This window comes from Archocentrus centrarchus, chromosome 22, assembly GCF_007364275.1.
Source record: "Archocentrus centrarchus isolate MPI-CPG fArcCen1 chromosome 22, fArcCen1, whole genome shotgun sequence".
Classification (NCBI taxonomy): domain Eukaryota; kingdom Metazoa; phylum Chordata; class Actinopteri; order Cichliformes; family Cichlidae; genus Archocentrus; species Archocentrus centrarchus.
Window position 1 is genome coordinate 20,556,341 of NC_044367.1, and position 12,404 is coordinate 20,568,744.

At 39.9% G+C, this 12,404-nt stretch overlaps 2 protein-coding genes across 3 annotated transcripts; both read left to right on the top strand.

Annotated features, from left to right (window-relative positions):
- The first annotated feature begins 722 nt into the window (after positions 1–722).
- On the top strand, positions 723–7,314 carry txlnbb (taxilin beta b). Of its 2 annotated transcripts, none has more exons than XM_030718138.1 (10): positions 723–851; positions 3,509–3,779; positions 4,138–4,229; positions 4,370–4,540; positions 5,329–5,523; positions 5,815–5,934; positions 6,027–6,101; positions 6,191–6,283; positions 6,523–6,618; positions 6,755–7,314. In XM_030718138.1, exons 2-10 carry the CDS (start codon positions 3,545–3,547, stop codon positions 7,238–7,240), a joined length of 1,563 nt encoding a protein of 520 aa, XP_030573998.1. In that variant the 5' UTR covers positions 723–851; positions 3,509–3,544; the 3' UTR covers positions 7,241–7,314. The 2 variants fall into 2 exon arrangements, with proteins under 2 accessions (XP_030573998.1, XP_030573999.1); XM_030718139.1 differs by lacking the exon at positions 723–851 and adding an exon at positions 881–1,127.
- An 880-nt stretch (positions 7,315–8,194) lies between these two features.
- Positions 8,195–11,404, top strand: LOC115772156 (uncharacterized). Its single transcript, XM_030718140.1, has 9 exons — positions 8,195–8,349; positions 8,532–8,625; positions 8,750–8,803; positions 8,999–9,044; positions 9,133–9,260; positions 9,392–9,506; positions 10,676–10,798; positions 10,889–11,026; positions 11,204–11,404. Exons 1-9 carry the CDS (start codon positions 8,241–8,243, stop codon positions 11,309–11,311), a joined length of 915 nt encoding a protein of 304 aa, XP_030574000.1. The 5' UTR covers positions 8,195–8,240; the 3' UTR covers positions 11,312–11,404.
- The last annotated feature ends 1,000 nt before the right edge of the window (positions 11,405–12,404 follow it).

Consider the following 12,404-nt stretch of genomic DNA (forward strand, 5'->3'; position numbering starts at 1 on the left):
GCTTCCATACCTTTCCTCCTGCATTATTCACCGCTGTTTAAATTAGAGCTCAGATGAAAAGGTTTTCAGATGAAATCACTCACATTTTATCTTTAGGGTACAGTGAAAAATTGGAGAAACTCGAACCAGTGACATCCTCTGGTGAAAAATTATTACTGCAGTCATAACATGGGAGAGGAAGAATAAATGAATGCTTCCAAAAATAGCTCTCACCTTGTGACTAGTATTGAACCATATTCAGGTTTTATTTGTCAGTACACTCCACTGTGTATCAGCAGCATATGCAGTGTACTGTACAGAAGTACTGCAGGTAAAGAGCATATATAAGTGAAGAAATGATCAAACCACATTTTCTCTGCCACCCTTTCTCTGGGTCGGGGGAGGCGGTCTGTTCTAATTCTGGCCAATCAGAGAGACAGATCAGGGTTTTTTTTTTAATTTTCTCTCCTGCTCAGTCACTAGGCTTGTCAGGCCCAATTGTTAGAATAATTATATGGCTGCTAACAGCAACCTTGCTTAAAATAAAATGAGTGCTGCGTTGCTTCAAAGGCATCATGTAAAATGGCTGCTCAAGATCTTACCAGAAGAGTTATTGCATTCATCTGCTGTTAGTATCCACACAGGTGTTTCTTGGGTAAATTCCTGCTAAGATTACAATCAGAGGAGGTCTGTGGGTGGTTTTTAATAGAGGCATACTGTGGAGTATCTCTGTACTCCCTCTCTCTGTTCAGAGTGAGCTGTGCTCCTCTGGTTTATTTTGAGGTGGTCTTATCACAGCTGTTGTATCTGTGGTGGCAGCCTGTCCAAGCCCCTCGACACTCTTCCCTTTCCCCCTCTGGCCCTTGGTCCGGGTAAGACCCTCTTTGCTCATTGCCCTGCTTCTTCAGGGACATTTAGACTTTGATAGTTTAAAACTTTAACTTCCGTGCTTGGGATGGTTTGCAAACTTGTTCTTTAACGGACTAATGAGTGTTTCTTTGAATTTGAGGGCTGTTTGCAGCTTTGCCAAGTTTGTTAGAGGTGAGAAGGCGTTAACAGCAGTGAGGCGCGTCTGTGTGAATGCACACGGGAAAAGGGAACAGTTTCACTTTGCTCAAAGTAATGGTGCATTAAAGCTACTTCTATAGGTAAATATCCTTTGAATACCTACTTACCTACTTCCTAGAATCATACTGCATGTTGATGGGGCTGTTTATGTAACATTTGTATTTTTATTTAATATTAATAGTTGAAAAATGCAGCTTTACTGCGCACAACCGCTGACATCAATAAGAGCGGATAAGAAATAAATAAATAACGTGCCCATATTAAGAAGTTCTTAAAATAGCCTGTGGGTCTGGAACAGGTGCCATGTGCTCAGCTTGTGAAAGCACAGGCAGTGTGAAGGCTGCACTAATTTTATGCACATAAACAGGCTCTGGCTGTGAGCCTGTACAACGCAAGGCTCAGTAGGGGATTGTATTTATTATTCACTAATAGGCTTTAGTATTACTTTAAGTGGCTATTGTTTTTGTCATAAAAATGGTTTCAAAACCAAGAAAATACTGTACAGTACTGTGCAAAAGTCTTGAGCCGCACCTCATTTCTTTATATTTTGCTGGGAAAATGGCAAGTAGGTGCAGCTGAAAGGTGAATACGTGGAAATACAGTATATGAGGTAAAAACAGAGTGTGTGCAATTCAAATGAGCTTGAAAGTCAATATTTGGTATGACCACCTTTATTCTTCAACACAGTCTGAACTCTCTTAGGCTTTCTATTAATTTCTTTAAGTAGTCTTCAGGAATAGTTCTCCAGGCTTCTTGAAGGATGTTCAAAGCTCTTCTTTGGATGTTGGCTGCCTTTTGTTCTGTTCTCTGTCGAGATGATCCCACACTGCTTCAAAAGTGTTGAGGTCTGGGATCTGGGGAGGCCAATCCATGACTGATAGTTTTCCATTGTGCCTTTTTTCTATCCAGGTATGCTTTTACTGCATTGGCAATGTGGTTAGGATCATGGTCATGTTGAAAAATGAAGCTGTTGCCAATCATATACTTTCCAGATGTTATTACATAGTGGATTAAAATCTAATATTGCATTCATAATTCCATCAATTTGGAAAAGTTCCCCAACACTACTGGCTGAAATGCATCCCCACTTTAGACACTCACTGTTGTATCTCTTGTCTGACCTCTTCTGTACACGTTGATGACGTTTTGAACCAAAAATTTGAAATTTGGATTCATCATGCTATAAGACCTGTTTGCCACTGATCTTCAGTCCAGTTCTTGTGTAATTTCGAACACCTCAGCTTTTTCTTCCTGTTTTCTTTCTTTAAGAATGGCTTCTTGACAGTCACCTTTCCGCTGAGACCATTTCTGATGAGGCTTCAGTGAACATTAGATGGATCATCTGAAGGGCCAGATGCATCTCTCAGGTCCAGTGTCAGGTCTTTGCTGGATTTTTCCCATTTTTGGGGTAGTTTTTTAGGCCTGACTTCTTCTTTAGTTCTCCACTTTTCCAGATTTCTCGTTTTTTAAGGATCATGACATGCTGAGATATGCCTGTCATCCTTGGCATTTTTTGTAGATTCAACTAAAGAAATGGGAACAAATTGTGTTTTTGTGGCAGGTTGCTAGTAACAAAGTGCCTAAACATGCAATTTAAAATTGGTTCCTTGTTATCTTGTTTGTTATATGTAGACACAACACTGGTTTATCCATTGAGTTGGGTGTATTTTCTTATGCTTGATTCATGGGTCAGTGTTAGGGGGGCTTAACATACAAAAAAGAAAAGGACGAGACAGAAAATGAATGAAAAAGCAGCCAATGCCCAAAGAAAAACATTTAAAGACCTGAAGAACTATTGTTCAAGACCATGTAAAAGAAAGTATGGCTTACTGAAAGCAAAATTTAAAGATATGGGATATGGCTCAAGACTTTTATGCACAGTACTATATTTCTGTAGCTGCTAAAACTCTAAAACAAACAAAAAAAAGCACCTCGGTGGTACTAGCTCATGATGGTGGTGGTGAACGTGCTCTAATCGGTTTTGCTGCTGAGCTTTTAAACTACGGTGTTACAGACGTTAGTCTTCTACCAATGATCAGAATATAATTCAAAGAATTGTGTGTTTATCTGCAAAAATAATATCTGTTGACATGATGGGTCGGCCAATTCACTGGATGACATTTACTTACTGTTACGGCATGAAACTTGATTCACAGGTGTGAATATTTAAATTATTTCTCCTTTGCTTGCTGGTTACCTGTCACGTCATTTTTAATGTTGTTAGTAAGATCTGTGTTTTTTCTCCTATGACAAATGGTTCTGCAGAAATTAATTAGTTAATTTAATCAATTAATTAGTTTGCAATACTAAGCATAGCTGTTATAATCAAGATCAACGGGGACACTGAGGATGACTTAGAAGCTGCGTTCCTGCATGTTTACTTCTTCACTAGAATCGAACACGAGTTTATCCTAAGGGTAATCCTCAACCTCTCAAACACTATTTATGGGTTCCATTACAGAATCGACCGTCTCCCTCTTGGTACTACCTCAGAAAAATGGAGGCTTGTCAGGAGAGTAAACCCTCACCCACAGGTCCTGAAGCATCGCCAGCCGAGGATCACCACATTGACCTGACAGAGGACCTGGGCCAACAGCTGGAGGACATCATTAGCACCTACCAGGCTGCTGAGATTCCAGCTGAGCCAGAGGACACAGAGGAGGTCACAGCCGTCAAAGAGGCAGAGACCCGCAAGGACCAGAAAATGGAGAAGAAGATGCTGAAAAATCTAGGTGTTGTGTGTGGTTTTGGAAAAAAATTTTTTTATTGATTTCTATCTGAGGTGGGTTTGATTCAGCTCAGTCAGCAAAAGTCCAGGTTGTACTGAAACTGATAGGTGTGTAAGCAGAGCCGTAACGCGTGTAAGTGCATCCATCTGCAACAGAGACGCAGGTAAAATAGTATTTCCAAATGCCTTTTATAGTTTATGTCATTCAGCTGCCAAGATGATTTTTCACAAGACAGACTAGTAGAGTTCTTGGAGTCCCAGAGACTAATCCAAATATAATTTCTGTATCAGTGTGTGTTTAAAATTGGCTTTAGGGTGATCACTGATTGATTTTTAAGGTGAAATTTTTTGTGGCTGCTCAGGGAAGGAAGCTATGCTGTTGATGCAAAGTCTGAACAAACTTGACACTCCAGAAGAGAAACTGCAGGCCATCATCAAGAAGCATGCAGAGTTGGTGAGTGGATAAAAAATGAAGGCAAAGAAAAGAAAATATATGGTAGTTCTCATCAAAGCTATGGTTTGTTTCCAGAGAAAAGATATATTCACCCTTACGGCGCTTACTGTGTCTGTGCGTGTGTGTGTGTGTTTTGGCAGCTGGAGGAGCATCGCAGTGATCAGAAGCAGATGAAGGTTCTGCAGAAGAAGCTGCTCCAAGTGATGAAGGAGAAGGACCAGCTGCAGAGTGAGCACAGCCGCGCCGTGCTGGCTCGCAGCAAACTGGAGGGGCTGTGCAGAGAGCTGCAAAGACATAACAAGACTTTAAAGGTAGCTCAGCTTTCTGCTCTTCCTGTACTGTCTGTAAACACAAACAAAGTCTAACCTGAGCTGCTGAAATTGCCATTTGCTGTTGAGCTATGGTGCCAGGTGGTACCAGCATATGTTCTGCTCTACAGGACACGACATCAGCTGGCGCTGAAAAGCTGCCATTATGTCAAAGCTCAAGATTTGACCTTTTCCACTGCCACACCCACAACTCCCGGTGTGAAGCCAAGTGCTGTTAGTGTTGTTCAAATCAGCAGAACTCATATTTTAAAGGGATAGTTCACTCCCAAACCAAATATGCATATTTTCCCCTGGACTGTGGCACTGTCTGTCCATCTGGATTGTTTTGGTGTGAGTTGCCCAGTTTTAGATTTAACTATAGACTCAAATATGACCTGGTTTATTAAATAAAAGAGACTTGCTTTGGGTGGTTTCATCACCTTTATATCAACCTACACCCACCAATGAAAAGAACTGTGCAGCTAACAGTGCAACTCAGCTGAAAAGATTTACATTCTCTCACACGCATGAGTCTATCATCATGGGCAGATACACGCTTCCTCCTGTACAATGATAGAGTTGAGGGGTGTAATTCGTCAGGAAAAAAAATAGTTCCTACATGAGCTTCCTGTATGGCTGCCAGCTAAAGCAACACCAAATTATCGAAGTCACTGGTGATGCACAGCTCCAATTAAATTAAATGGTTGAGCATGTACAGTAAATGTTGGGAGTACAAAAGCATCTTGCAGTGCAGTGTGGTTTTAAGACTAACGCTCATGCCTGAATCACAGGAGGAGACCCTGCAGAGGTGTAGAGAGGATGACCTGAAGAGGAAAGAGATCACCACCCATTTCCAGGGGACGCTCAGTGAGATTCAGGCCCAAATTGAGGAACACAGCAGCCGCAACACCAAACTGTGTCAGGAGAACAGTGCTCTTGCAGAAAAACTGAAGGGACTCATTTCACAATATGACCAGCGAGAGGCGGTATGGATCCTGGCACACTGTGAACAGACATGGGTTTACAGCAGACACTCATACAACATAACAGGAAAGTCAATTTGTACTCCCAGTCAGCATGCATTATTAAAACTGGATAAACTGTACTTATGTAAACCCCCACACATCTGTGTCCATGAATTATTTGCAAATTTCTCCCAGGTCTTACATTTATTAGTTACACTATTTCAGTTTTATGTAGCCAAAGGCTCCCTGAGCGAGAAATGAAACAGTTTTCTCTGTGAAAGTGACTCATAAATCCACTCAAATGTCTTCCAGAACCTGGAAAAGGTTTTCAAGCACAGAGACCTGAAAGAGAAGCTGCTGGAAACCAAACTCGCGCAGGCAAACATGCTGTTGAAGGAGGCGGAGGAAAAGCACAAGCTGGAAAAAGAGCTTGTACATTTTTGTCATGCATTTGAGCATTTTAATAAAACATTTGTAGTTATAATCCCCTAATACTCATTTTGTATCATCTCAAAATCACACAGCTACTGAAACAGGCAGCAGAATATAAACTGCAAGTGAAGGTCATGAAGGAGCAAGAGATCGATATGAAGGCCCAGGTACGGTATCAGGGCATGACGGGCAAAATTGGCTTGTTTTTCTACCTCCCTGGAGAAAAGTATAATGTTTTGTTACCATTCCTCCTCAGCTTGACATGTATACCAAGAAGTTTGATGAGTTCCAGGGCACGGTATCAAAGAGTAACAGTGTCTACAGCAGCTTCAAACAGGACATGGACAAAGTAAGTTTAGTTTTACAGAATATTTGAAGTCTGCTTCATGATATTAGCTAAATTATTGAGTTTTTCTGCAAAAACAAAAGATGAAAAAATGTGAATAAGAGGAAAAAAAAAATCCCATGAGCTTTTCAGTAACACTTCAAAAACTGACAAACCTTATAATCCTACACTCGCTCAGTTGCTGCTATTTTTAGAAGATGATAGCAGCATAACATGTTTTTTTTTTTTGTGTGTGTGTGTAGATGGCCAAGAAAATGAAAAAGCTGGAGAAAGAGTGTCAGTCATGGAAGACTCGCTTTGATGGCTGCAATAAGAATCTTATTGACATGGTGGCAGATGTAAGAGTTTTTTTGTTTTCAGTCATTAATACCCTCATACTTAGATATATTTTTAAAATTCTGATCAACCAGAAGAAAAATCTGTTTACCAGATGATATTTTATCCAGTATGTTAATTTTTTTTTTTTTTTTACAGAAAGCAATCAAGGAAAAAGAGCTTGAGCTTCTCACCATCAAAAACCAGAAGCTTGAGAATCTGTGCAGGGCTTTGCAAGAAGAAAGGAAGAGTCTACATGCAAAGGTGCATGGAGCTGGTAGTCAACCAGAGGACAACTCTGCTGAGCCACCAGAGAAGGGGAGCTCTGAGAAGACCCCTGAAGACCCAAACGAGGACTGCTCCATCCAGAAAACAAGGGAAGCCCCTGCCCCTTCTGGGACACCGACGCTCACATCTCCACTCACCGAGGAACTGGCTAAACTGAAGGCTGAACAAGCCCTTCTGAAAGAGGTCGCCAATTCTTTCACAATCTCTCATATTGCACCTACAGAAACCGATGCAAGCCAAACACATGGACCCTCTGAGGAGCCAGAGGAGAACCACACAGAGCAGAGTGACCACCAGGAAGTCCAAGACGATGGACACCAAAAACAGAGAGATTTGGAAATGGAGTCAGTTGATTAATGCTGAAACCACTGTGAAAAGAAACCATGTTTGTGTGAGATTCCTCACAATAAAAATAAAAATGCTGCCTCTGTGTTCAGTGTCTAATCCTCATATATAGACATTTAAAGGTAGGTTCATTTTAGTACCCCAAACTCCGGTTATAGGTAAACAGTTTCGTGCACTTGATTAACAATCAGGAGTTTTTCCTGCTACCCTTTTTTTCTGCAATGACAATTTTGTGAGACCAAGTTCCACAGCTTATGGCCATGAAATTCTCCTGGCTGATCATTATAAAACTTGACAACAGAATTAGAAAATACCTCATATAATAACAATTTCAATTTTATATAGCTAAGCTGGCCAGTGCATTTCTTCTCTTTAAGAATTTACCAGATTGTTGATTCAGTCTCTATTAAAGTTTTTCTCCCTCTCTGAAAGATTTATTTGGGTTTTCAGCTAATGATGCCTTAAAGTTTGCACACTCAGTCACATCTTGATTGCTTGATTTAAAATCCACTGTGGCGGTGTACACAAATTACAAATTTTTTTCCCTTGTCCAAATACTTATGGGCCTAACTGTATATCCAGCTAATAAATTCTCTCATATTAGCATTAACATACTTTGCAATCCCGTGAGAAATTCATCATTCATTTAAATACTAAATGAAAATACTGTGGCAAAATCAGTCACCAGTTATAGCATAACTAAAGGAGAAATTGAGTTGGATGGCAGACTACGTGAATTTTCTCTCCTCTTTCCCAGCTTCCAATCACCTTTTTATTGGTAGGGTTTCAGTTTTGAGCAAATGCTTTTTGTTTGAAATCATTTAGAACCTGTAAACAAGCTTGTGTCAAATCAGTGAAATGTCCCTTTAAACTGAGCTTCAGCAGAAAATCTTTTGGTTCTAAACTTGGCCAGACTGGACTTTGAAAGAAAGCAGAGACAGATGTCGCTGCGGTTCCTGATAAGAAGTTGCAGATCTCACAAAAGTGAAACAGATCCACGTTCAAGCAGAAAATGGCTGAACCAGTTGACCCAACGGCAGTTTCTTGTGCAAAAGCTCTCTCATCTTTTGTTGAAAAAGGGAAAGCTCTGCTGGACCTCGCTGAGAAGGAGAGCAGGGAAGGTAGGTCGCAGTTTGCAAGTCCACACAAGTGTACTTAAAAATAGACCTGCAGGGAGCAGTTGTCAGGGGATATGTGGTCGCAGCACGAGCGGGTGCTGCAAGAAGCCTGTCAATCATTAGACATAAAGAATCAGCTGAAACAGACTGTTAGCTGCTAACTTCATGTACTTTGTGTTACACAGGTTCATGCCAGGAATTCATCAGGCAGAAAGTCCGTATAGAGCGAAAACAATCACTGCTAGGTCTGATAGAAGTTGGTGCAGCTCTCTACAACAGGTTTAAAGACACACTTTCAGTTTAACTAAACAGCCTCTGCTGTTAAAACCTATTTATTTATTGCTTCTCTTAAGATATACACTGAAAAGTCATATAATTCAAGTTCTTTTTTTCTGTTTCACAGCCTCTCTGTTAAAAGGAAAAAGGATGCAGAAGATCTATGGAGAAAAAATAAAAAGTAAGAGGAAAAAGTTGATTTTAGATGTGTCGATATATACCTATTATCATATAGATTAGAGGATTACATGGCAAAGGCCAAATCAAATAAACCTTCTTGTGCGTCCACTCACTGATTCACAAAGTACAGTACAGTAAATCACAGCCTCAATAAACTGACATCACCCCTGAAAGCTATGCTGCTTGATGTTCCCAGCTGTGCTGCTTTGAGAGATGCTCTTCGGGACTTTAAAGAGCTACAAGTGAGTTCTTATAATTCAAAATTTGAAACATTTTTAAAAAAGCATTCTCGTCACGGTCAATTTACAGAGTGCAGCCAATGTAACACAGGTGCAGTGGGATGCCTTTCTACAGCGTTTGGATGATGAGTTACAACTGAGTCCGAAAATACACAATGTCGACCATCAATCAAAATGTATTTCACCAGATACGTCACTCATTGATGCCAGAACTGGAGAGTGGGTTTGATTAAAGTCCTTAATGCCCCTATACGTATTAAAAAACATAACTCATATCTGTCAGTGTTTGTGTGTTGCTGGTGCAGTCTGCTTTGTGCTTTTATATTTCACTGAGGGTTTGTGTTTGACAGAACAGTAACATTGGAGAAATATCTTGGGAGAGGCAAGAAGATAATGCTGGTGTTAATCCGTCAATTCTCCTGTCTGCTCTGCCGTCTACATATAAAAGATCTGCAGAAGAATCAAGTAAATATCACACATTATGTTACATTCATCCAAAAATGACTAACTGTCACTGCAGTAACATATCTTTTCTGACTATGCTTCTCTTGTGGTGCTATTGATGTTTAGATTTTGCAGAAAGCAATCTGTCAGGAAAAAAATTAAAATCAAATTAGAGTACTGTGCAACTTGAGCCACACCTCATTTCTTTATATTTTCCTTCCAAGGAATTTCTCGTATTTTTTAAAAGTAGTCTTGAGCAGCAGTTCTCCAGGCTTTCTGTTTTTTTTGCGCATTTTTAGCCACAGCAGCTTTCTTATCGACAGTGGAGAGAGACAGGAAATGGGGGAAAGATACAGGGGAAGACACGCGGGCAAATTGGCGACAGGTCGAGACGCGAACCCGCGCCGCAACGCAGGATTTGTATGTGGTCCCTGGCTTCACCACTAAGCCACCCAGGCACCCCGTTCTCCAGGCTTTCTGAAGGCCTTTCAAAGCTTTTCTTTGGACATTGGCTGCTTCTTCATTCATTTTCAGTCCAGTCCTTGTACCTGACCATTTTCAGAGGAATGTTTTTTGGCTTTTTTAAGCCACTTAACTCTGACCTATGAATCATTCAAGCATACAAAAAGAACCTAACTCAAAGCATGAACCGGTGCTGCATCTGCCCATAACAATTTAGCAAGAACCAATTTTAAATTGTATCTTTAGACATTTTTTTATTAGCAGCCCATTACGGCAACATAATTTGTTCCTCTTTGCTTAGTTGAGTCTCTGTAGTTAACAGTTTGACAGGCATATAATAATTTTGGACCAACAAGATGATTCCCAAAGAGCTATTAGCTGAAAACTCTGTATATCTTGGCATGGTGTGCAGAGTATCCTTAAAAAATTTGAGGAAACTGGACAAATGGACAAAACAAGTATCTGGCCTAAAAACCTATTAGGCTGCATTTCAGCCAGTGTGGTGTTGAAAAGAGTTTCCAAATTGCTGGAATTACGAATGCAGAAAAGTACCATCAGATTTTGGTCCACCATGCAACACCAGCTGGAAAGAATCTGATTGGCAACAGCTTCAATTTTCACCATGACCATGATCCCAAACACACTACCAGTGCAGTAAAAGAATACCTTCCAATTCCAGTGTATAAAATCTACATAGTTATACATTTACTTATGACATTGCTTTGCAGAGTTCTCTGGATGCAAACTCAGTACAAGTGGTGGTCGTTTCATTTGGCTGCCAGGAGGGAGCCTCACACTGGCTACAGCAAACAGGCTGCCAATACGACATGCTGCTGGATCCCGAAAGAAAGGTCAGGGGTCAACATCAGGCAGCACAACTACAGAATACACGCTTCAGACTTTGATTAATAAATAAATGAACTCATTGTTGGTTATTGCAGATCTATGGTGCATTTGGCCTGGGAGCATCTCTGAAGAAAGTGTTAAACTTCAGTAACATGCTGATCTACTCTGAATATGTAGCAAATGATATGGAGTTTCCACAAGAGCTTCCATGGATTCAAGACGACATGTTTCAGGTTAAACCTAAAGACATCAGAATGCAATCCGGGCATTTTGTGCAAGGCATCTATTTATCTAGCTATGAATTTTAATCAGTGATACAGAAATTTACCAAATTTCTGCCGCAAAGAAAGAATTTTAAGATTCATGAATAATTCCTTGTTACTGTCCTCTCCCCTTCTCATTTGTTTCAGCTGGGAGGCAACTTTGTTTTGGATGAGCATGGGAAGGTGCTGTTCTCTCACCACTGCCAGAGTCCAATAGACCGACCCTCGGTGGAGGACATTTTATCTGCACAATGAATATTAAAATCCTTCATGCACAGCATAACTTAATTAAAGGAAAAGCGAAACAGATGATGTCAGCTGATTAATTCTTTGTACCGAGTTAAGATAAAAGTGACTATTAAGCATCTTTGAAAAGATGATTTTGTGAGAAGTGCTTTAAAGGTATTACTTTTGAATACAGTGCTGTGAAAAAGTTTTTGCCTCTTTCCGATTTATTATTTTTATATTGCATATCTCACACTTAACTGTTTCAGATCATCAAACAAATTTTCTGGTTAGTGTGGTGGACAGAACTTCAAGAACCACCAAAATACATTCTTATGGAAGTTTGTTTCTGCCACTTGCTGGGCACAGCAAAGTTGAGGGTTATCATCTCAAAATTTCAAATTACTGACTCACACTTCTGATTAAATCTGAATTCTGTGAAACCTAACTCGGAAGTTTTATATATAAAAACTTTTTTTTTTTTTTTGAGATAATAACCCAAAATTTTGATTTCAGAATCCAGTAAAAACTTACCTAATAAAGCCTCTTTTCTGAGGTTGTAGTTTGTGAAAAAAAAAAAAGTTTCATTTTTAAAATAGTTTTCAGGTTTATTTGTAACATGAAAACTATACGAAAGAGCTGAGTCTGAATATTTCAGGAGTAAAAATGGACTGGAGTTCAACAATTTAAAAATAAAATGATAAAACAGGATGTGCATTATATATTGACTATTCATGACTCTGCATCACTGACACAAAATCACTGCATGGACTCAGTTTTCCACTTCACTGAAAAATCTTAAGTTCTTCATGGAAATCATAATTAGCATGTCAAGTGGAATCAAGAGGAGAGAGGCCTTGTTGTTAGCACAGCCACTTCTGATGGCGTAGGATTGCATTAGTACCATGAATAATTTGCTCATATGTGAAGATGCCATAAGTGGTAAATGACACAAGGCCTTTTTCAGTTACTATCTTATCTTTCAGCAAGACAATACCAAACCATATTGTGCACTTATTAAAAAAGGATAGCTCCAGTTCAGGACTCTCTGCGTCTGCAGTGCAGATCTGTCATTCACTGACTACATGTGCTGCATTATGAAATGAAAAACTGCTGAGGAGCT

Coding starts and splice junctions, on each gene's coding strand:
- LOC115772156 (XM_030718140.1), top strand. CDS start 8,241: ATGGCTGAACCAGTTGACCCAACGGCAGTTTCTTGTGCAAAAGCTCTC. Junction 8,804..8,998: donor CTATGGAGAAAAAATAAAAA/GTAAGAGGAAAA, acceptor TGATGTTCCCAG/CTGTGCTGCTTTGAGAGATG. Junction 10,799..10,888: donor TGCTGGATCCCGAAAGAAAG/GTCAGGGGTCAA, acceptor TGGTTATTGCAG/ATCTATGGTGCATTTGGCCT.
- txlnbb (XM_030718138.1), top strand. CDS start 3,545: ATGGAGGCTTGTCAGGAGAGTAAACCCTCACCCACAGGTCCTGAAGCA. Junction 4,230..4,369: donor TCAAGAAGCATGCAGAGTTG/GTGAGTGGATAA, acceptor GTGTTTTGGCAG/CTGGAGGAGCATCGCAGTGA. Junction 6,619..6,754: donor TTATTGACATGGTGGCAGAT/GTAAGAGTTTTT, acceptor TTTTTTTTACAG/AAAGCAATCAAGGAAAAAGA.